The sequence below is a fragment of the Blennius ocellaris genome (assembly GCF_963422515.1).
Source record: "Blennius ocellaris genome assembly, chromosome: 17".
In the NCBI taxonomy this organism is placed as follows: domain Eukaryota; kingdom Metazoa; phylum Chordata; class Actinopteri; order Blenniiformes; family Blenniidae; genus Blennius; species Blennius ocellaris.
In genome coordinates this window covers 1,785,199-1,808,093 of record NC_137666.1, presented here as the reverse complement: position 1 = coordinate 1,808,093, position 22,895 = coordinate 1,785,199, and the positions used below count along the sequence as shown (strand labels likewise).

The following is a 22,895-nucleotide window of genomic DNA, read 5'->3' as shown; positions in this document are numbered from 1 at the left end:
GCTCCGCGGCCGCTAGTTGGATAACAGCGACGACCCGAGCTCCGCGACAACCGGCTTTCTCCGCCCGGCTCTCACGCTTTACCCCCCCCTCCCGAACGGAATACTAGACAAAAAAGTGTCACACGCCGGTGAAATTTACCGGAAAAAAAGAGAGGAGTCGTCGACGTCGTGTGTGAAGTCTGGTCTTGCGCATACGTAGTAGTTTTTTTTTTTGTTTTTTTTTTTAGCTCGCTGCTTTAGCCGGCTAGCCTGAAGAGGAAGAGGGAGAGGGAAAAAAGGAAGGCCGTCGAGTAGAAGCGGCGTCGATTTGATTAAAAAAAAAAAGGGAGCCGGAGAATCCTGGCATATCACGGTTGCCCCCTCGCGCTTCGGATCGGGAAAGCTTAAAATTGACGAGCGGAAGACCCAGAGAGGATGGCCCTAAAAAGGATCCACAAGGTAAGAAGACGGCCGTCCATGTCGGCGTTAGCTCGCCGCGCTAGCCTCCCACAATGCAGCGAACGCGAGCCCGCGAAGTCTGCCTCCGGTTCGATAAGTTCAGAAAGGAAGCGAACTCGCTTTTTTTGTCTTTTAATGTAAATACTCTTCTTCCTGAAGTCCCCATTTAAACATTAAAGACGTCTAAAACCTAAATTATAGTCGTTTAAAATATTGAGTGTACTTATATAATGTGAGGTTGGGTTTTTCCGAGTTGACCTCGATTTTATCTCGACTATGGGTTAGTAAAAGTTATGTAAACTGAACTAATTTGTGAGGGAAATCATATGTAGATTAGAAAACTAACCGGAGCTTGTCAAACTATTTAGCTCGTGGATGTCAGTTTAAAAAAAAAAAAAGACCTTTATCTCAACTTTATGTCGCGATAAGAAATCTTTCGAGGATGTCGAGTTATATAAATTCTCAAATACATATTTAATGAGACTTTTACGTCTACCATCGTGAAGTCGAGGCTTCCCACTGAAGTGTGTTGAATGTTTTCAACCTTTTTTCTAGTAATCCAGTCTGGATTAGTCATGTTGAAAGTTAGTCTTCAGATGTTGTTGCGGTTTAGACGCAAAGCTATACTGCATTTTGTTTTCCCATTAATAAATCGATGTTGTGGCTGATGTCAAACTATTTCAAGTTTATTTTGATCGATTTTTATTTAGTTCCTCGACCGGCTGTAATTGAAGGTTTCCCCCTTCTGGTGTCGAACGTGAGGCTGACTTCACGCTTCTCGGTTACCGCTCTCGGTGCTCCTTTTTTCCGGTTAAAACGAGGCGGCCAAACGTGTCTTGTATGTTTTGTTTTGAGTTTTTTTTTTTAATCCACGACCCGTTCTGTAAACCCGGTTAGGTTAAGCCCGAGTGAACGTTGTGGGTTCTCTTGTATACATTTGCCGCTAGCGGGAACCCGGCGTTTAACAGGTGTTGTCCGCTTGGCAAACACGACGAGGCTAACATGCTATGGCTAGCTGCTACGGTGTGTTTGCCGCGGCGGCGGGTGGTGGTGTGTGTGGGGGGGGAGGCCGCATTTATTACCCAACTCTTCATACCTATACACTGAAGACACGTACAGTTCGAATACTGCTCGCTGTGACTCGAAACACCGAGTTCCTCGCGGATGTCGTACGCGTGAGTCAGTATCGAGTCGATGGGTGAAACGTCCTCGTAACCGAAGCGTTTCCAGAACTCATGACTCATGTCACTCGGTGTGTTTCGGCAGGGAAGCGCCGCTGCTCCGCGATACATTTCCCCTGGCATGTGAACGTGTTTGTGGACACGACGTCACGGTGTGTGTGTGTGCGTGTTTGTGAACTGCCCTCAGCCTGTTTTAATGGGGGGGGGGGATTGGCCGGTTGGAGAGTCGACACTTTAGGGGGTTTCGTTTCTTCACTCCGCTGGTGACGAGAATATTCCTTCAGGGAAATCCATAAAGTTTCCTGTAAATTCAGTGTGTGTACACAGACAGCCAGGGTGGGGCAGAGGCCTCCCAACTCGCCTTCTCTCTCTCTCGCTCGTTCTCTCTTCCAAATAGCTGGAGACCTAAAAATAACGAGCTGTTTAGTGTACAGTAAGTGTAACCATGTGGCTTCAAAATAGGATCGCCATATTTAAGTGGGTCTAAAGTTTCTTTCAAACCTCGAATGTCTCGTTTTTCCCCTTCAACACATGTATATTTATTACGGTCCGTCATAAGGAGTACAATCCATCTACATATATTCCATTTAAGTCATAATCACTTGAGTGTCACCACAGCTGTTGCTTGATTGTCGAATCCTCTTAATCCTTGACGTCTTATCTGACAATCGGTTGGTCTTTTCAGTTTTGAGGGTAAAATACTGCTTCTGTGTCAAATTCTGGTTTGTCAAGCGCAAGCCACATCCAGAATAATTTATTATATAGTTTATAAAGTCGATTCCCCCCCCCCCCAGTTAAACTGGATCTTCAATCTTGTAGCTGATCACTCAAACTGGTGTTTTTTTTTCTGTCCATTTGTTCGGCCACCACTCGACGAATCCTTGTAAAACCTTCAGTGTCGGTTTGACATTTAGGTGAATTTCCTGGTTGTCAGTGGGATTGGTTTCGACTATGGTTGTGAATCTTTGGGGTGATGTAACATGCCACACCTTTTTATATTTCATAATGAATAAGCATCATAAAACACAGTATAGTTAGCACTTACTTGGCTTTCATACTTTTATTATCATGGCCACCAGTGGTTCGTGTTCCCACCCAAAATAAAAAATTCTCTTTAGAGATCTTTGATCTGTTTTGCCAAAACATTAAAGTCAAAAGCAGATGAAGTTAGCCACTCGTGCCAAATGTAATCTCACCCACCGGGGGGTCCTGGACGAAAACAAGGTGCCCCCTGACCTTGGGAAAGTGTTGGGGGAAAAAGTAGAGTACACAGTGTCTCACGTGTCCCCAAGTCATTTATACCCTGGATGTTGAGTGTACCGTCAAGATCAGATGTGGGGGGGGGGGTCTAACTGGTTATTGTTGACATCCTCTTTTCGTTACAGGAGCTTAATGACCTGGCTCGTGACCCTCCAGCACAGTGCTCAGCCGGCCCAGTGGGCGACGACAGTAAGTGTCCCAGAAAAACACTCAAGTGTGCGTCGTTCCTCCCCGACCAGGCCGACACGAGACCAGCCTGAAGTATCAAGCTGCCAGTCACCTATGAGCCGCTATTAAAATCTACTTCCTGTCAGATCACATACCTTTCTAACATTTTCTCTCTCTCTCTCTCTCCTCCTCTGCAGTGTTTCACTGGCAAGCCACAATCATGGGGCCTGTAAGTAGATACTCACTGTTTTTAAAGTAGAGAGTAAAACATTATCTTGTTAATTTGACGTTGAGGGTTTTGTTTTCGCCACCTCAGGTGTAATCTTGAGTTGAAGGTTGAAGTTGGAGTTTTATAACGAGGTGTGGTCAGGATGTGCTGATGATCTGTAAATATTGTTGTTTTCAGTGTGACAGTCCATATCAGGGAGGCGTTTTCTTCTTGACAATTCATTTTCCAACAGACTACCCCTTCAAACCGCCAAAGGTAAGTCGCTCCTGGATGATCACACCCATATTGGAATTCTTTTTTCTTTTTTTCTTCTTCCCTCCTTTGTTTCGCCGAGTTGAGGTGATTCAAGGTAACCCGTCATTCATCTGTCCAAACACCCACTTGCCGCCTCTGTCATGCAGTAAAAGCGTGAATGTCAGACCCCAGAGGCTAATCTACAACTGTTAATTATGTTTCTGGTGAATCCAAACACGCACTTCTCGCAAGTGAAACCAAAGCTGACGGGCACGCATTGCGAACATGTTGTTCAGTACTTGGAGATTCATGTTCTTTAAAAAAAACAAACAAAAAAAAAAACTGGCGGAGCAGAAGTGACAGTCGTGACGTCAAACGTCACCGCTTCGTGTGGAGGAATTTGAGTTGCGTAATGTTGAAGTGTTGTGCGTTTGCCTCATCTAATTCGTGTTTTGCTTTTGTTTTTTTTTCCTCTCTCTCCCTCTCCCTCAGGTGGCATTTACAACAAGAATTTACCACCCAAATATTAACAGTAACGGCAGTATCTGTCTGGATATTCTCAGATCACAGTGGTCTCCAGCACTTACTATTTCTAAAGGTACCGACTTTATGGAAATCATCAGTTTTGAGGGTTTTGAATAGTCTTTCCTCAAAACAAATGGCTTTGTAGCTTTTTGTTTTCTAAGATAATCATGTTGGTGATGGAATCCAGTTAAAGAATTTTGAAATATCTGAAATATATGTTGTTGTTTTTTGTATTTTTGATCTCCATGATTTATAAGCAATAAAAAAAGCATATTGTGTAAAATGCAGTTAAATTATTGACGACATCTTTATCTTTTGGTTTTACTAGCTGTTGAATAATTGACGGTTCTCGTCTGTTTCTTGCAGTTCTTCTCTCCATTTGCTCACTCCTATGTGACCCAAACCCCGACGACCCGCTAGTGCCTGAGATTGCGCGGATCTACAAAACAGATTCCCCGAAGTAAGTGTAGTTTTCACCACCGCAACAACACATCTCGTCTTTAAAAAAAAAAAGAAAAAGGAACCAGCCTCCTGATCTGATGCTGCATATTATCCACAATAAGTGTGACTCTTGTATATAACACTACAGTGGACTGTATAGGGTTTTAAAAATCCCTGTGTAACCTGGTGTCGCTCCGCCAGGTACAATAAACTAGCTCAGGAGTGGACGACGAAGTATGCCATGCTTTAGGGTAAGGCCGGGAGCCAGCGCTGCATCTTGGCTACGTGCTGTGGGGTTGGATGTGCTGCCATGCTCAGGCCTTTGTAGCGTCACCGGACGCCGCACGCTTGTGATCTTTAGTGTGTGTGTGTGTGTGTGTGTGTGTGTGTGTGTGTGTGTGTGTGTGTGTGTGTGTGTGTGTGTGTGTGTATATAATTGATCTGTCTCTAGATACCGAGTCCCATCAGGTCCCGTGTTCTCCTTTGTTTTTCTTTGAAAGCAGCAGGACTCTCTGCTGACGGTGATCAAACCAGTCATGCTGGTCCGACCAGACTCTTGTGATTCTGTTGTAATCGACCACAGTTTACGTTCTCCGAGCTCGTTGGTCTTTTTCTATCCGGCTTTTCTCTTTTCATATCATAAACTGCAACTCGGAGCTTTGCAGATGACTGACGATGGATATATGGATTTATATCAGTCCTGTTGAACTATGCACACTTTTAATCACGGGGCTGCTGTGGATTAATTTCAGTTAATTAACACTCTTTCATTTTGCATGAATAGACTTGAAAGCGAATGAATATACAGTTGGACTGTTTAATATATATCTTAACAAAAACATAAATTTTTTCTAAACAATGTTTCTCCTCCAGCCAGAGACAAAATAAGTTATTAGGAAGAGGAAATGCGTCAAACCAGCACGGCGGCTCGGTCGCAGACTTTATCGTTTATTACTAAAACGGTTCAGCAAAATGTTTCAGAAAACATTTGAGGAGAGCAGATTCTCAATCTGTCGTCGTTTCGCATGGCCGAGGAATATGATGGGATTTTTTTACATGTATTTATTTAATTGGCGGATCCTGTGGACACGTACCTCCATTCTGCACTGCAGGACACTTCAATACATCGTAATGATTTATATGAATTGGTGTCAATCTTGGCAGCCCTACTTATAGAGTACAAATGTACTCTATAAGTGCATATAAGTTTCGCATTAAAATGAATAGTGGTGACGGCAGATGCTGAATCAGACTAAGAAATGGCAGTTTTCAGAAGAAAAACTAGAGTAAAATATATTTACCAAACTTGGTTGCTTATAAAATCATAGAACTAAAAGTGTTGGACTTGAGTTAAAGAATAACTGAATAAAAATGTACCTTCAGGAATAATTAGAAAACGGTGAGACTAATTACTTTTTCTGTAGTGACTAACTTCATGTTATGAAACGAGTTTAAAGTACACTGATAAACCCAATAGTTTAAGGGGGGAAAAGGTGAGAACCTTCGTATTGCTAGATCACGGTGATGAGGTATAGATAATTACATTAACTCTCAATTTTTCTGCATTAAAACGGTCAAATAAGCCTCTAACGTGTTCGACCAGTGAGCGGCTCCTGACAGTGGCTTTGTCTTCCGCGCTCGTCCTGAAGGGATCGTCAGGTATTTTTCCACGTTGCTTTTAAAAGGCACACGTCAGCTGTGATGACTGAGCATAAAGTGTAAGCCGGCAATACAACAGCGGAGATAATGAGCGGTGTTTGCTGCGCGAGCAGATTAGCGGCACAATGGGCAACAGCCGACGACTCCGCAGCTCCATAATCAGGAAACGATACGATTTTTTTTTTTTTCCCTCGGTGCTGTAAAATAAATGGGGAATTAGTTGAGGCTGAGAAGATGAATAATAATAACAAAATGTAGTTTAATGGAGCTTAATACTAATTAACTGTTGCTGCATTAAACAATATTTGCCAAGAAAGGAAGTTTGCGTCGTGTGAATATTCTCTGTATTGTAAAGATTTTCTTCTAAATCACTTTGGTTTTGAAGCTACAGTTTGTTTGCATGTGGGCGTGTCGCCACTAACCAGCATGACAACCCGGTCCGGTGGGGGAGGAGGGAGGGGGGGGTGTTGAAACGGGAAGTTTCTCCACGGTTCAGCGGTGGCGCGAGTTGCTAATATTCTGAAAGTCTCTGATCCCGGCGTCGTCCTGCCGACTGAACTTTAGCGCTTTGAGGGACGACGTCCGTCAACAGATGGATTCTTCTCTGGTAGATACGAGTGGCGGGTCGCCGAGGTACGGGGGGAGATTACCGAGCTTCCTCGGTGCCCCCCGGGGGGGGGGGGCCTTACTGCACAACTAACTGCCCCTCCCATTTAGTTCTGCAGCTAGTGAGATTAGACCAGAATGACTGACAGGAGAAATAGAAACATGAACTTCTGCTTTCCAGTGCAGCCTGTGATCACATGGACGTGCTTTTGAATACTTAAATGTCTTTAAAGGTGTTAAATGATGAAATGCAGGTTGCTTTTTGTCAATAACTAATGTTTTTTTAATGCTCTGGACGACAAGAGTCCAAATTTAAAAGCTGGGAGAGAAAACGTCTTTTTCATGAAAGTAGAATTCACATTAAATCTCATCGACTCCCCGTTCCAGAGAAATGTTTCCACTTTTGCCCCCCCCCCCCTCCCCCTTCAGGTTTTCACATTGTGCTCCACAGTGCGGCATGTTTTTTTTCCCTCCGCTAACGTCGCCCGGCCCGACGGCATGCGCTGCAACACGTCTTGAATTCACCGACCAGACGTTGAAACGTGTTTTTCTTTTTTTGCTTCTTCTGTCGACAGATACAGCAAAACGGCGAAAGAATGGACACAAAAGTACGCGATGTGATGGTGTCGTGTGGAACGCTGGTGGGAGACGATGTCGCTGGTTCAGACTTAAAATTCCCGGGATTCTGCTCTTCTTTTTTCACTTTATTATTTTTAATTTTTTTTTTTCTGGGGTGGGTGGGAGGGGGTTGATTGGAGCATTTTGCCCCCTTCTGTTTTTTTGGGGAATTTTTTCTTTTTTCTTTTTTCCACCTGCGCGCTCATAAGAAGATAGTGTTTATTTCTCTCTCTCTCTCTAGGACATGTGCCAGTTTCTGTTGAGTTTCTACTTCCATCCTGTATGGAGCTTTAAAAAGAAGAGAAAAAAAAAAAAACTAACACAAATCATGTTTCTGAACACTGAGCTTGAGCATGCACCAGTGAGAGGTTTTTGTTTTGTTTGTTTTTTTCTTTTCTTTTTCTTTCTTTCAACCCGACGTTGGTGATGTTGGTCATTTTACTCTGCGCACACACACACACGGTAGAATCTGATGCCTGGTTTTCAATGAGCACTTGTAGCAAAAGCCCGTCTTGTGTGAAATCTGAATTTTTTAAAAAGAGAATCTCCAAATTTTGCCTAAATCCCACTTGAAATCTGGTGACGTCAGTTTGTCCCTCTGATCAATAGTATAGGAACTTATTAACCCGGGGAAAAGGAGGAGAGGCGTGTCTTATTCCACTATCAAAGTGTGTGTACAGAGAAGCACAGCAGTTGTATATCAATGTTAAGGAAATAAAATATAAAGATCTTCAATGTTGTATTTTATGCATGTTTATAAAGGTAGGCTGTTATATGTTTCTGCAAATTTAAATGGAGTGTAAGACTGAACAGTTGGAAAAATTTGGTTCCCCTCAAAAGCTTTCTATTTCTTTTTTTGGTTTTTGTTTTTTTTTTCTTATTTCTGTTATTTAGAAGCCAGTAGCTGAGCAGTTAGTTTTATGCCCACTTGAACACTGTCTTCTTGTAGCCCTAAGAATATTGACGCAAAGCTGATGGTTGATAATCAACTTGTGGCTCTGTTTCATTTTAGTTTTCCCTTCAATAAAGTTACTTAAACCATAAAAAGTGGGAGTGGTGTGTTTTTCTTTAATGTGGGACTTTTTCCACCAATGTGATCATTGACTTTACTGTTTCTTTGCCAGAAATCTTGGACATTTGTTTTGTCATTGATTCTTAAAAATGTCACAGGTGGAACGGTGCATTTGACTGTTTTATACATTAAATTCTTTGCCCAGATACCAAAGTATGTTTTTGATAAACTTTCTCTTTTAAAAAGTCTTGTTGGGAATGTTTGAAGTGTTTCTTTGCATATTCTGCAAGTTTAAAAAAAAAAAAAAAAAAAGTACATTTTGTTTGACAAAAGATAACTCGGGTGTTTCAAAAAATAAAACTGACAGAGCATTTGGAACTCTTAAGACCACAGATGGATAGATAATTACTTTATTCATCCCCGAAGGGAAATTGGCTTGTTGTAGCAATCTGGTACATACGAATATTATAAAATAAATACAAATATCTGGGTATAAGACATAAAGTAAAGCACAGAACGGAACATGGGCACTTACAAATAAGCACGATAAATAAATGGATAGTAAGGTGCAGTGGCAGAGCCATTAGAAGTAGGCATTGTATAATAATACAGATAAAGGTGGACACCTGAATTATCCCAAAATCAGAAACCAGCTCGTGACAAACTTAACTTTTCCAACGTGTAAGTAGTTTCCAGATTGCTCAATACATGTCTCATCTTCAATATGCTTAATTTATCCAGCTTCGGGGTCAGTCAGGATCCCGCTGCAAACATGGCCAACCAGTCGCATTATTCAAATCAAACTTTATTTATAGACCACTTTTCATACAACTATACATGCAACTCAAAGTGCTTCACATAAAATGAAAAGACGCACTCACTGACCCTAAGAAAATAAAAACTGATAATGGTGTAAGAATGGGACTTTCCAGGGTAAAATCAACATGCTAGGTTCATTTCCTATGAGGCAAAGTCCTCCACTGTACCTCCACACCATGACTATAGACTGCTTTTGTTAAAAGTGTTCCACAAATATTTTCCACGAAAAAAAGCCCTTTAATCATGTTAAAGTATGAAATCTGCAAACACACTTTTTTTCGCGCCGAGATTCCGCTCCCCTGGTCAGCTGATCGCACGTCACGTCCGTCACGTGACAAACCCGGAAATGAGCCCATCTGTAAACACGACGGCGTTAAAAAAGAGTTTTTTAGAATCGTTTAAGGAAAGTTTCGTCTCGCGAAAAACGTGCCAACTATGAGAACGTGTGCGAGCCAACACGTTCTCGCTCTGTCGTGTTTGTTCGCGGGGGTCTTCTCGGGGTTTTCCTCGCGGCTGAGTCTGAACGGGAAATGGACGCTGAGGAACTCCAACGGGTCGCTGTCGTTACCTGGCCAGGTGCCCGGCTGCGTGCACTCCGCTCTGCACGAGCACGGATACATCCAGGTGAGACGTCATCCGTAGTTATCTCGATCTGTGGCGGCCGGACGACCCCCGGTAGTGGCCCACATACAGGTAAATAAATATACATTACTGGGGAAACTTGAATCAGCCAATCAGAATGAAGCAACCTAATGGATTTGATGCGTTCACGTGTCAGTTCGTGGTCCACATAAACTCCAATTTCATCTTAAATGAGCCCGACCAGTAAAACAGTGACATAAAAACTTTTAAATTTAAGCTTTAAAGTTTTATTTTTGGTTTGGCACAGATTATACATGATTAAAAATGTCTATTTTTACTAAATTACACAAAAAGTACAGAAAATTACTCCAATCTAAACACAGCCGAATTTAATGATGCATCGTGGTGCAAAATACACTGAAATGTATTAAAAAAAAACTATGTTTTTGTTAACAGCATGATTTTCGAGGCTCGTTTTGTACAAACAAGGTCTTTATCTTTCATAGCACCATGACAATATCTCAGCCTGGGTCTCAGAGTTGTGTTGTTTCTGCTACTCTAAAGGAGTTTGTGGGAAAAAAAAGTCGCTATGTTTTTTATGTAGGCTCATAGGCCTGAGTTAAGGACCAATAATATAAAACAGGTTTGTTGTCCGTATTATTTGTTGTGTAAGGATTTAAAATGGATCCTACAAAAACTATTCTTATCATAATTTGCCCAAAACAACACGTCTTTTTTTGTTTTTTATTTCTTGGATACACCTTAAGACCTCTGTGATTTTCCCCACTTTCCTACCAATGAACCACGAGAGGAAGATCAACGCGATTAACATCAAAACGTAATAATTCTCAGCACCTGATCCACGTCCTCACTGGTCTCTCAGGACCCTTATTACAGGTTCAACGACGTCTCCTATCGCTGGATTTCACTGGAGAACTGGACCTACACCGCCACCTTCACCGTTCCTGCCGAGCTCAGGTCTGACGAAGGACTTCCACCACCAGGTTTTTTTTTTGCGCCCCGTTTCTGACTTCAGCTCTCGTCTCTCCTCGTAAACCAGGCTGAAACAGAAGGTGCTGCTCGTCTTTGACGGCGTGGACACCGTGGCGACGGTGTCCCTCAATGGCGTCGCCGTGGGAACGACGGACAACATGTTTCGTCGATACGTGAGTGCAGCTCTCGGCTCTGTCTGTTTCTTTTCTTTCTTCACGTCAGAGCATCATGTTTGACTATTTTTCTTTTTTCTTTTTTGCCCAGTAGGATTTCTCAGTGAGAGATTTGCTGAAAGACGATGAAAATGTGCTGGAGGTCAGTTTCGTCTCGCCGGTTCTTTACGCGTCGGAGCAGAGAAAAGTTCATCCGTACAGAGTTCCTCCTGAGTGTCCTCCAGACGTCCAACAAGGGGAATGTCATGTTAATTTTATCAGGAAGGTACGTACGCCCTTCCAGGTTTCGCCTCTGCAAAATATTTTTTTTTTTAATAATATGGAAAAAAGATTTTTAATGAAATAAGTGAAATTGTTGAATTTTTTACACACCTCGTAGGAACTAACTTTACTGATTTTACCTGCTTGTCTTTACTTGGAGTTTTCTCACTGACTTTACTTGTTGATATTGTTTTATTTACCAAATAAATGTTCTTACTCAGTTTATTATTTTTTTTTTTTGCTGATTTACTCCATAAAGTGAATTCCTATATTGTTTTTTTTTATTTTAGCTTTATTTCACCAGAAAAACCTTGTTAAGATTTAAAAAAAAAAAAAAAACACTTATTCAAGAGTTTCCTCGCCAAAACAGACACATAAAACATAAAAAAAATTGTCAATACATTTTTTAAAAAGTGCAAATTTGCTTTAAAAAAGAAAATTGTTGTCTCTGTTTTGTTTCTTTCTCGGTAAAAGTTTCATTCGAAAACATTTCAAGTCATGAATAATATAAACACACCAGCGGAAGGGAAAATTGCCCGAGGACACAAACGCTGGAGGAACTCCTTTGTGTTTATTAAAACTCCGCGTTTCCTACGTTGTTGGACGCGCTAAAGCGAACCTGCCTCGTCTGTTCCGGTGAAGACGCAGAGCTCCTTCAGCTGGGACTGGGGCCCCTCGTTTCCCTCGGCGGGGCTGTGGAGGGATGTGCGACTGGAGGCGTTTGACGCCCTGCGGCTCGTCCAGGTTTCCTGCGTTCCTCTCTACGGTGAGTCGCCGCTCCTCTTCGTCACCGACGGTCCAGATCGGGTGTCGGGTTCGAGTCCAGGCTCAGTTTGCCGATTCCTTCCACAGTCCAAGTCACGTGAATATATGATGTATATTTGTGTCCCGAAATGACCCGGAGGTGTGAGGAAGGAAATATATTATAAGATGCTTTATGCCTTATTTTGCCTTTTTGTAAAATTTTGATTCTCTTTAAATCACATTTGAACTTTCTACTTAATTTTCATTAACGTCATGAGATCTCATGAGCATGAGATTTCTGTGGAGGACGAAACGTGCCACAAATGAATGAATGAATGAATACACCATTAAATGACAAATATTTTAATGTGTCATTAATTAACTAAAAATATCACTTCATTTCGTGTATATATGTTGATTTAAAAAAAAAAAATGGTTAATTGTTTCACTATTTATTTTATTATTTTATGGTCCAGTGACACATGTATGTATTTAATTCCAATTTTATTGATTAACCACTAATTTATTTTATTTTACTTTACTTTACTTTACTTTACTTTACTTTACTTTACTTTACTTTACTTTACTTTACTTTACTTTACTTTATTTTATTTTATTTTATTTCTATCTATCTAATTTTATTTCTATCTATTTTATTTCTATCAATTTTTTTTCTATCTATTTTATTCTATTCTATTTTATTTTATATTTTATTTCATTTTATTTATTTCTTTTTCTATCTATTTAATTTTGCCATGTTTAGTCCTGCATATCTCCTGCGTGTATATATTCGCACCATTACTGTCATGATTCCAACGATTCCTCCTATTTATTTTTATTTTAACGGCCGATTGTCACTCGTCCAGATTCCGTCGGCGCCGAGTGGCGCGTGCAGGTCGAGCTCCTCGTGGATTCAGTCCAGACGACCGAAGGGCAGATCACCGCCGCCGTACCCGAGCTGGACTCGGAGCAAACCTTCCAGGCCAAGTTTCTCCCTGGAGAAACCAAGAACGTCTTCATCCTGCATATAAACACGGTGCTTTGGAAACCGTCTCGTCCGGGAGTATTATAGCACTGAAGCCTCATAATCCTCCATCACCAAAGCAAACAGAAGAAATGAGTATCTAATAATAAAAAAAAGTGAGGCCTTTAATCAGCTGCTGAGTGTGGTTGCCATGGTAACTACATTAGGAGACAAGTGGACTCCAGCCTCAAGCAAGCTGTCATTTAAAAACAAACGGCCAGAAATCAGTGTCTTTACAGTAAATATGTGAAAATACAGATTCAGTCAAACACGATTTCAACTCTTGTGACTCATTTGAACTTTCAACGAGGCCGAAGTTTTTAATTTTCATGTCCTAATAGAGTCGGTGTTAAACTTGTTTTCCTTCTTCATCCAGAGCAAACCGGTGAAGCTCTGGTGGCCCAGCGGACACGGCGACCAGCCTTTTTACAATCTCACCGTGGAAGGATTTCAGGGTTTATTCCCGAACCCACACAAGGTCAGAGGTCAAACACATGTAGACCCCGACGAGTGTTTTAGCCTTGTTATTATGAGCGTGTCTTCCTATATACTGGATTTTCCGGACTATAAGCCGGGACTTTTTTTCCAACGCTTTGAACCCTGCGGCTAATTTTTGGATTTTTACGGGTTAACAGGCTTCATGCCGCCAAATTCTACTTCCACGTGCTGTTTTTAGCCTCTGTTTCTCCAAAACCTGCCTTAAAAGTGACATTTCTGCTCCCGGTGAGCTCGTCTGGTCCGGAGCTCCAGCAGTTGACAGGCAGTGGACGTTGCGTTCAGGTGCATCACGTAAACTAGAGCGCTGGACTCTGAAATTCTTGCCCTGTTACAACGTTTGTTGTTGTTTTTTTCTTTTAAAACTTTGTGTGGCTTAAATTCAGGCGTGCTCTATAGTGCGGAAAATACGGTACGTCGAATATTCAAGGTTCAAGGTTCAAGGTGTTTTATTTGTCATTTCAACAGTAAAAGCCAGGTTCCACAGTGTAATGAAATTCTTACTTTGCCGTCTACCCTGGTGCCGACATACATAAATAAATAAGTATATACACAAGAAAATAGAATAAAAATTAAATAAAATAACAGAGCAGTGTAAAATATTAGTTAGAAAGTGAGATGTGCATTGTGTGCAATTGTACAGATTAAATGACGAACGGAAGTATTGATTCTCTGCGCTCCTGCCGCAGGTGTATTTCCGTACGGTGGAGCTCTACCAGGGGAAGATCGTCGGCGCTCAGGGTTTGGGCTTTTATTTCCTCATCAATGGGAAGCCGATTTTCCTGAAAGGCTCCAACTGGATCCCGGCCCACTCCTTCCAGGACCGAGTGACGCCCGCTGTGTGAGTTCAGCTTTGAAATCTGCTTATTAAAGTTGTTTTATGTTGTTGTTTTTGAACTGACACGTTACCGCTGGGTGTCGGCAGTTTGAGGAACCTGTTGCGGTCGGCGGTGGACGCCAACATGAACGCTCTGAGGGTGTGGGGAGGAGGAGTGTACGAGCAGGACCAATTCTACCACATCTGTGACGAGATGGGCGTCATGGTAACGGGCCGGGTTACAACTTATACCAAGACTTTCACCTGTTTTCTGTGTACATTTAGTTTTGGGCATTTATTTTGAAATAGGGGATAAATGTGTTGCTATTAGGGTTTTTTTTTTTTATAAAGCAGAAAAAGCCAAGTCGTCGTTTCACAGGAAAAAGGAGCATCGCAGGTTTTGGTGACTGATATAAGATCGACATGCTGCAACAGAAAATTAATTTATTTAATGGTTTATTGTTCTGATTCTGTCTCATACAAACTTGAATAATAAGGAAAGGCGAGAGGAAAATTTCCCTTTTGTCTTTTTCTTTTTTCAAATTCTTTATTTCTTATTTTTTTCTATTTCATCCTCATTGTTTCTTTTTTTTTTCAGATTTATTTCTTAGGTTTTTTTCATCTCTGCTTGAGGAAAATTTCCATTTTGTCTTTTTCTTGTTTTTCTTATATTCTTTACTTCTTGGGGTTTTTTTTCTATTTCATCCTCATTCTTTCCTTTTTTTCTGCTTTAATTTTTAATTAAACATTTTTTTATTTAATGGTTTATTGTTTTGATTCTGTCTCATACAAACTCGAATAATAAGGAAAGACGAGAGGAAAATTTCCATTTGGTCTTTTTCTTGTTATTCTTATATTCTTTATTTCTTGGTTTTTTTTCTATTTCATCCTCATTGTTTCCTTTTTTTTTTGCTTTAATTTCTTTTTTTTTTTACAGATTTATTTCTTATGTTTTTCTCGTCTCTGCTTTCCTGGACAATTTCTTCATTTATATTCTAGTTCTTGCTCCCTATCGAGAGGAAAATTTCCATTTGGTCTTTTTTATGTTATTCTTATATTCTTTATTTCTTGACTTTTTTTTTCTATTTCATTCTCATTGTTTCCTTTTTTCAGATTTATTTCTTATGTTTTTCTCATCTCTGCTTGAGGAAAAATTCCATTTTGTCTTTTTCTTGTTATTCTTATATTCTTTATTTCTTGGGGAGTTTTTTTCAATTTCATCCTCATTCTTTCCTCTTTTTTTTTGCTTAAAAATTATTATGTTTTTCTCATCTCTGCTTTCCTGGACATTTTGTTCATTTATATTCTAGTTCTTGCTCCCTATCGTGCATCATAATCTTCATTATTACAAGATAAGATCATTTATTAAAAAAAAAAAAAAAAAAAGCTTTAATATTTGCTCTTCGGTGACGCGCCATAATTTCCGAGGACTGTACCTACATGTGGCTCCGGTTGTGTAACGGCGCCGTGACTCGCCGCCATATTGCGGCGCAGACGGCTGCTTTAACGCAGTGTTTTTCAACCTTTTTTGAACCAAGACACACTTTTTTCTTTGGAAAAATCTGGAGTCACACCACCACCACCCGGAAATGTTAAAATGTGAAACTCTGTAGCCTCTATTAACAATATAAAGTCTTTCTCATCAAAGTTTTATCAACAGGAATCAAATAAATACAGAAAAAAAGTATTTCCTAATGTCTTTTTTTAATAGTGACTCCCTCAGTGTGAAACCTGGACCTGATGGATGAAGAGCTGAGATCCTGGTTCACATTCTTCCTTTTCAAAAACTTCTCCATCACTGTCACTGACACAGTACTTTGATACAAGATGGTAGCAGGAGGTGGAGATGAACCACACTGACGTCTGTCACTTTACATTTCACCGGCAAAGTTCTGTGCTGCCATCTAGTGGTGAAGAGTATTTATACATGATTACTCTGCAACACACTGTCGGCTGTGAGAGCAAATGTTTTTTTAGAAAAAAATGTGAAATTGGACCATTTCCCACGGCTCACCTGACGAGATCTCGCGGAAACACCAGTGGTTGAAAAACGCTGCTTTAACGTTTTTGAAACCTGTTGCCTGCAGGTGTGGCAGGACTTCATGTTCGCCTGCGCTCTGTACCCCACCGGCGACGCCTTCATGCAGACGGTCAGGCAGGAAGTGGTGCAGCAGGTGAGCTCGTCCGTCCCGCCGCCGTGACGTGGTCTTGTCCGTCGCACCGCCGTCAGCGCCGTCTTTCGTCCGTCAGGTGCGCCGCCTGAAGTCTCACCCCTCCATCATAACCTGGAGCGGAAACAACGAGAACGAGGCGGCGCTGGCGACGGACTGGTTCGACATCCCGGCGCCTCAGAGGCCCCGCTACGTCAAAGACTACGTGACGCTGTACGTGGACAACGTCAGGGAAATCGTCCGAGAGGTGGGCGTCGCCGTCTTCCTGTTCCCCCCCGCCACCATTCCTATGTATTTTTATATAGACGCTTGACGAAGCCGACGTTTATTTATTTGTCGTTTTTGACGGCGGCGGCTACAAATCAGCAGTCAATCCCATCTTAAATTGTTTGAAGTCGTTATTTCCACCTAAATGCTGCAAGCAAGAACATTCAATCAACAGGATCCAAAGATGTCAGTTATTTTCCATCAAATTTAATGCGAACAAAAATAAACATTAAAAATCAGTCCGGCTGTTCTCATCTTGGTTAAAATAAGTACAATTTTCAGTATTTAAACTCTAAAATACTCTTAAATTACCTTTTTGGTTTATTTCCAGAAATATCCAGACTGGTTTTTTTAACGTTTTTTAATCTTCAAGTGGTTTTTGTCTTGAGTACACAAATGACCGACGCTCATAACTGAACCTGAACGCATCGTGCAGAAGCAAACCTTTAAATATGACAAATGACGGTTTTTCTACTAATTTATCTCAAGATGTAGAACGAGGCTTCACCTGTAGAAGTTTTAAAGCATTTTTTCTCTCATTTTAATTCCAGAAATCAGCAATATCCTTCACTTTAGGTGAATAAATAGACATATATATATAGTAGAATGTCCGTTCTCCTGCAGGAGGACCAGAGTCGGCCGTTCCTCGCCTCCAGTCCCACCAACGGCGTGGAGTCGGAGCAGGAGGGCTGGGTGGCCGCCGACCCGTACGACCCGCTCTACGGGGACGTCCACTTCTACAGCTACGTCCTGGACTGCTGGGACTGGAGGACCTTCCCCCGGACGCGCTTCGCCTCCGAGTACGGCTTCCAGTCCTGGCCGTCCCTCTCCACCCTGCAGCCGGTGACTGGACCTCACCGCCTCCAGCGCCTTCATTCTGAATTTTACTTTTATTACGGCCATCTTCACACACAAAACAAAACAATGCACAACAAACAAACACTCAGTTTTGTAATTTTTCAGCCGAAAGGGTATAGATTGAAGCAAAGCTTATATATGTGTGTGTGTGTGTGTGTGTGTGTGTGCATACATATATATGTATATGTATACACTTGTATATATGTGTGTATATGTATATATTTATGTATATATATGTGTGTGTATATACATATATATGTATATATGTGTGTGTATATACATATATGTGTGTGTATATACATATATATGTATATATGTGTGTGTGTGTTTATGTATATGTATATACATTTGTATATATGTATGTGTGTATATACATATATATGTATATATATATGTGTGTGTATGTATATGTATGTACATATGTATGTGTGTGTGTATATATATTTATATACATATACCCCATCACAACAAAACAAGGTTCTCTACATAATACCACATACAAATATTTAACTTGTATTGTTTTTTTTTTTTTATTCTAAGTTTCATATATACACTTTATACATTCAAATCAAGCATAGACATACGTACACACACGTGAATGTGACATTAATATTATACAGTTTCATACTTACAACACAAATTTCAACTAAATATCGAGTGGCAATACTTCAATTAATAAAACCTTTTGTTACGTTTATTACGTATTCATAGATTGTATCCCTTTATATACATGTTATATATTATTTCTGTCCCACGTAAAATGTTTGCTCTTCTTTCTTATACTTACTAACGATATATATGATTTAAAAAAAAAGCTTTTTAAACAGTTTTATGTTGGTGCTTTGTTTAGGCAGTTCCATAATTTAACCCCTGCTACATATCGTCTGTCTTCATTTTTTTTCTTCACTTCTTTGCTGATGAATTGGCTTGTTTGTTTGTTTGTTTGTTTGTTTGTTTTTGACGCCATTTCAGATTTCCAGCGCCGACGACTGGCGCTACGACAGCGGCTTCTCGTCTCACCGTCAGCACCACCAGGACGGAAACCGCCAGATGTTGCGGCAGGCGGCGCTGCACTTCATCCTGCCGAACGCCACCGAGCCCCTGAAGAGGTTCACGGACACCCTTTACATCACGCAGGTAAAGGGGGAGGGGCCAGGGGAGAGGGGGGCGGGGCCACGACATCAGAAGAAAGACGTGATTAACGCGCGTGATTAAATGCGCAGGTCATGCAGGCGCAGTGCGTGAAGACGCAGACCGAGTTTTACCGGCGGAGTCGCAGCGAGGCCGTGGAGGGCAGAGGCTACACGATGGGCGCCCTCTACTGGCAGCTCAACGACGTCTGGCAGGCGCCGTCCTGGTCGTCCATCGGTCAGTGACTCCCGTCCCACGTTCGTCCAACACTGTCAGCCGAAATGCTAAATGCTATCGGGGGGGGGGGGGGGGGGGGGGAGTGTAAAACTTTTCCTCCCGCACTTTAAAATTTGTACTTTTAATTTATTGTGTCAACAAGGAGTTATTTTAACGTATTTTAAGACTTTTTTTTTTTTTCACTTTTAAGACTTAATTCAACTTTTTTTAAATGCAAGTCTTAAAAAAATATGTGGAACTAATGATAATTATACTCATTTAATTATTTTTAGCTAAAAAAATGTGATTGATTCTCACTTGGTTTTTAGAAAACAGTGATGCAAGAAGTCCAGAAGGTCATTTATTCCTTATATATATATATTCAAACAAAATGCCTTTAGATGTGAAATTGATCAAATGTGTATATTTTAATTCAACTATCGTATTTTAAAATCATTCGGTTTGCACGTTTTGTATTTAAAAAAATGTTTATTAAATAATCAGTTACAGTTTGGTCATATTGATTACTTTTATATTTTTGATAAATTTTGTTAACTTTAAGAAATTATTTAAGCATATTTTCAGACTTTTTTTTCACTTTTAAGACCAAATTCAACTTTTTTTAAATGCAAGTCTAAAACAAATATGTGGAACTAATGATAATTATACTCATTTAATTATTTTTAACTAAAAAAATGTGATTGATTCTCACTTGGTTTTTAGAAAACAGTGATGCAAGAAGTCCAGAAGGTCATTTATTCCTTATATATATATATTCAAACAAAATGCCTTTAGATGTGAAATTGATCAAATGTGTATATTTTAATTCAACTATCGTATTTTAAAATCATTCGGTTTGCACGTTTTGTATTTAAAAAAATGTTTATTAAATAATCAGTTACAGTTTGGTCATATTGATTACTTTTATATTTTTGATAAATTTTGTTAACTTTAAGAAATTATTTAAGCATATTTTCAGACTTTTTTTTCACTTTTAAGACCAAATTCAACTTTTTTTAAATGCAAGTCTAAAACAAATATGTGGAACTAATGATAATTATACTCATTTAATTATTTTTAACTAAAAAAATGTGATTGATTCTCACTTGGTTTTTAGAAAACAGTGATGCAAGAAGTCCAGAAGGTCATTTATTCCTTATATATATATATTCAAACAAAATGCCTTTAGATGTGAAAATGATCAAATGTGTATATTTTAATCTTTTAAACTGTCTTATTTTAAAATCACTCGGTTTGCATGTTTTGTGTTTTGTATTTTTTGTTGTTGTTTATTGTTAACTAATGAGTTACAGTTTGATCTTCTCTGATAGGGGACGACATTTCTCCTCCACGATAATCAGTCGTCCATCTCTTATCAACAATAAAATGTGTTATTCTCAACGACGGGATGTAATTATGACTTAAAGGCAAAAAGAACAAAACAATATGATGACCTCAGAGGATCTCCGTGGAGTTTTGGGGGGAGAAAAAAAGCTTAAAATACTTAAAATGAGTATAAATGCGGTTCTCCGTCTGCAGAGTTCGGTGGGAAGTGGAAAATGCTGCATTATTTTGCGCAGAGCTTCTTCGCCGCCGTCCTTCCCGTCGGCTTCGAGGACGACGGCACGTTCTTGGTCTACGCCGTCTCAGACCTGAGTCACGAACAGAAGCTGAGGACAGTGGTACGTTTTTATTTTTTGTTTTTTTTTAACTTTTAAAAAATCGGATTCCCTTTTTCAAACGTGTTTTTATTCCCCCCATTCGCCTCCCGTCCCCGTCGTGCCCAGGTCACCGTGCATTCCTGGTCCGACCCGGAGCCGGTCTGCGGCGTGACGTCGGAGCTGTCGCCCGTGCCCGGCGGCGCCGCCGTGCCCGTCTTCCGCCGGCCCGTCGCCGCCCTGCTGGCGGGCTGCGGGCGCTGCACCCGCCTCACCTGCCTGCTCACCTTCCACCTGGAGGACGGCGGCGGCGCCCGGCAGGGTCCCACCAACCACCACTACCTGTGCTCCCCGAAAGACGCCCGGGGGCTCCGGAGGCCCAACATCACCGTGAGAGCCTGGTTTTTAACACAGAAATTAACATTTTTTTTTATTTTTGGGGGGGAAAAAAGACATTTTTAAATACATTACTGTCATTCCAATGTGCTTTTATGGAGAAAATAGAAACGCCCAACATATCCACATGAGTGTGGAAAGAAAAAATCCCCTCTATATACTCTATAGAGTAAGTCTAACTCTATATATTTTTTTTTTCTTTTTTAAATACAGTAATCACAGTGATCCAAATATTTTCCAACTGCCATGAGATTAAACCAGCCTGAGAAAAACAACAGCAAAAATCAAAATAATCACAACAATGATAACAAAAACAAAAGGACACAAAATAAAGAACAAAAAAAAAGAGATAAAAAACCATGGCTTTGACAAAACAATTGCAGAAAATAATAAAAATCAGAAGCAAATCATCAATGAGGAGTGGAAGTGTGTGTGTGTGTGTGTGTGTGTGTGTGTGTGTGTGTGTGTGTGTGTGTGTGTGTGTGTGTGTGTGTGTGTCCACTGGATGTGAATGGAACTGTTATTGGGGGGGGGGGGGGGGGGGGGGCGCAGTAATTCAATAATATAAAGTTATATAAGACAATTAGAGATCTCAGTTTTATTAAAAAAAAATAAAAAAGACGAATCAAAGCTTTTGAAATCGGGCTGGAAAACCTCAAATGGAATCCAACATGATTCTAAATTATTCAAACAACTTCGACTTCTACTCTACTTTTTAGTGTTTAATATGTTTTTTTAACTTTTGGACAGAGATATAGAAACAACAATTACAATTTTTCAGAGTTACATATGAAAAGACAAAGACAAAAAGACTCCACCCCACACAAACGACAAACTCCTTGCCCCTACTGTCACTTATACCAAAAAACAACCTGTAAAACACAAATATTATAGACGTTCAGTGAGTCGTACAGCCAGAACACTGAGTAAAGAATCACTCCTGCACCTTTGTCGATGGATTGTTAAAAAAAAGTCAGAAGAAACTTCTTTTCAGAACCCCTCAACACAAATCTAATTTTCTCCAATTTTAAATGATACAATACGTCTCTCACCCTTCTACTCTACTTTTTACATATCTATTTATTTTTACCCCCCCCCCCCTCCCTCTGCAGGCGAAGGTGCAGGAGGATGAGAGCGGCTTCGCCGTCACCCTCCACTCCTCCTCGGTGGCGCCGTTCGTCTGGCTGGACGTGGGAAGCGTCCCGGGGCGTTTCAGCTCCAACGGCTTCCTGATGGTCTCCAGGAACGTGACGGTGGGCTTCAGCGCGTGGCGCCCCACCAGCGTGGCCGAGCTCGCCGCCTCCCTCGCCGTCACGTCCCTGACGGACGTGTACTGACGAATCTCACTTTTGAGATTCTTAAGAACTGTAGATTGTTCTGCAAAGTGGAAATTTGTTTGAGTTTCTCCGTAAAATTACGTAAAAGTCCAAATCAAACTGATGCACTTTGATTGTGACTGCACTGAAATCTCTACCGCGTGTATTTTTTTCTTCTCCTTTGCAATAAATATTTTTTTAAACACCTGCTTTCTTACCGGTAATCTAAAATCTGTTATTCCAATTCCATATGCAAATGAATCTAAAATTTGAAGTCTAAAGACTAAAATCAATGAAAACGTTGATAAATGCCTTAAATAAGAAATTTCTATAAATGAGTTATTACACCTTTTTGTTGTTTCTAATTTGTGCTTTGAAGTCATTTCGAGAATAATCACAATTTTGAATTAATTTTTTGTTCATCTAAAAATAACCAATGTTTTTTGTGTGTAATTCACTTTTTTTGCTTTTCTGAACATTAACAATACAAAACATAACTAAATAAAAGAACAAAAATACATTCAATTAAATTTTATTTTTTTTAAAGTTAACCAGCAAACAAACATTCCCAGGGGAAACATTGATATTGTCCATCATGTCTCA

The 22,895-nt window shown here is 40.4% G+C and overlaps 2 protein-coding genes across 3 annotated transcripts; both read left to right on the top strand.

Moving 5' to 3' along the window:
* Nucleotides 1-30: 30 nt before the first annotated feature.
* LOC308142566 (ubiquitin-conjugating enzyme E2 D2-like) lies at nt 31-8,434 on the top strand. 2 transcript variants are annotated; one of them, XM_080513048.1, is made up of 8 exons: nt 31-438; nt 3,005-3,068; nt 3,245-3,276; nt 3,454-3,531; nt 4,003-4,108; nt 4,402-4,495; nt 4,678-4,727; nt 7,317-8,434. In XM_080513048.1, the coding sequence occupies exons 1-7, from the start codon at nt 415-417 to the stop codon at nt 4,724-4,726; spliced, it is 447 nt and encodes a 148-aa protein (XP_080369174.1). In that variant the 5' UTR covers nt 31-414; the 3' UTR covers nt 4,727; nt 7,317-8,434. The 2 variants fall into 2 exon arrangements, with proteins under 2 accessions (XP_080369174.1, XP_080369175.1); XM_080513049.1 differs by lacking the exon at nt 4,678-4,727.
* Nucleotides 8,435-9,588: 1,154 nt separating this feature from the next.
* manba (mannosidase, beta A, lysosomal) lies at nt 9,589-22,535 on the top strand. The gene is made up of 17 exons (XM_080513030.1): nt 9,589-9,814; nt 10,656-10,750; nt 10,833-10,938; nt 11,033-11,203; nt 11,842-11,965; nt 12,810-12,979; nt 13,344-13,445; nt 14,152-14,303; nt 14,388-14,505; nt 16,367-16,453; nt 16,530-16,697; nt 17,342-17,560; nt 18,548-18,712; nt 18,799-18,943; nt 20,462-20,604; nt 20,710-20,970; nt 22,089-22,535. Exons 1-17 carry the CDS (start codon nt 9,626-9,628, stop codon nt 22,311-22,313), a joined length of 2,640 nt encoding a protein of 879 aa, XP_080369156.1. The 5' UTR covers nt 9,589-9,625; the 3' UTR covers nt 22,314-22,535.
* The last annotated feature ends 360 nt before the right edge of the window (nt 22,536-22,895 follow it).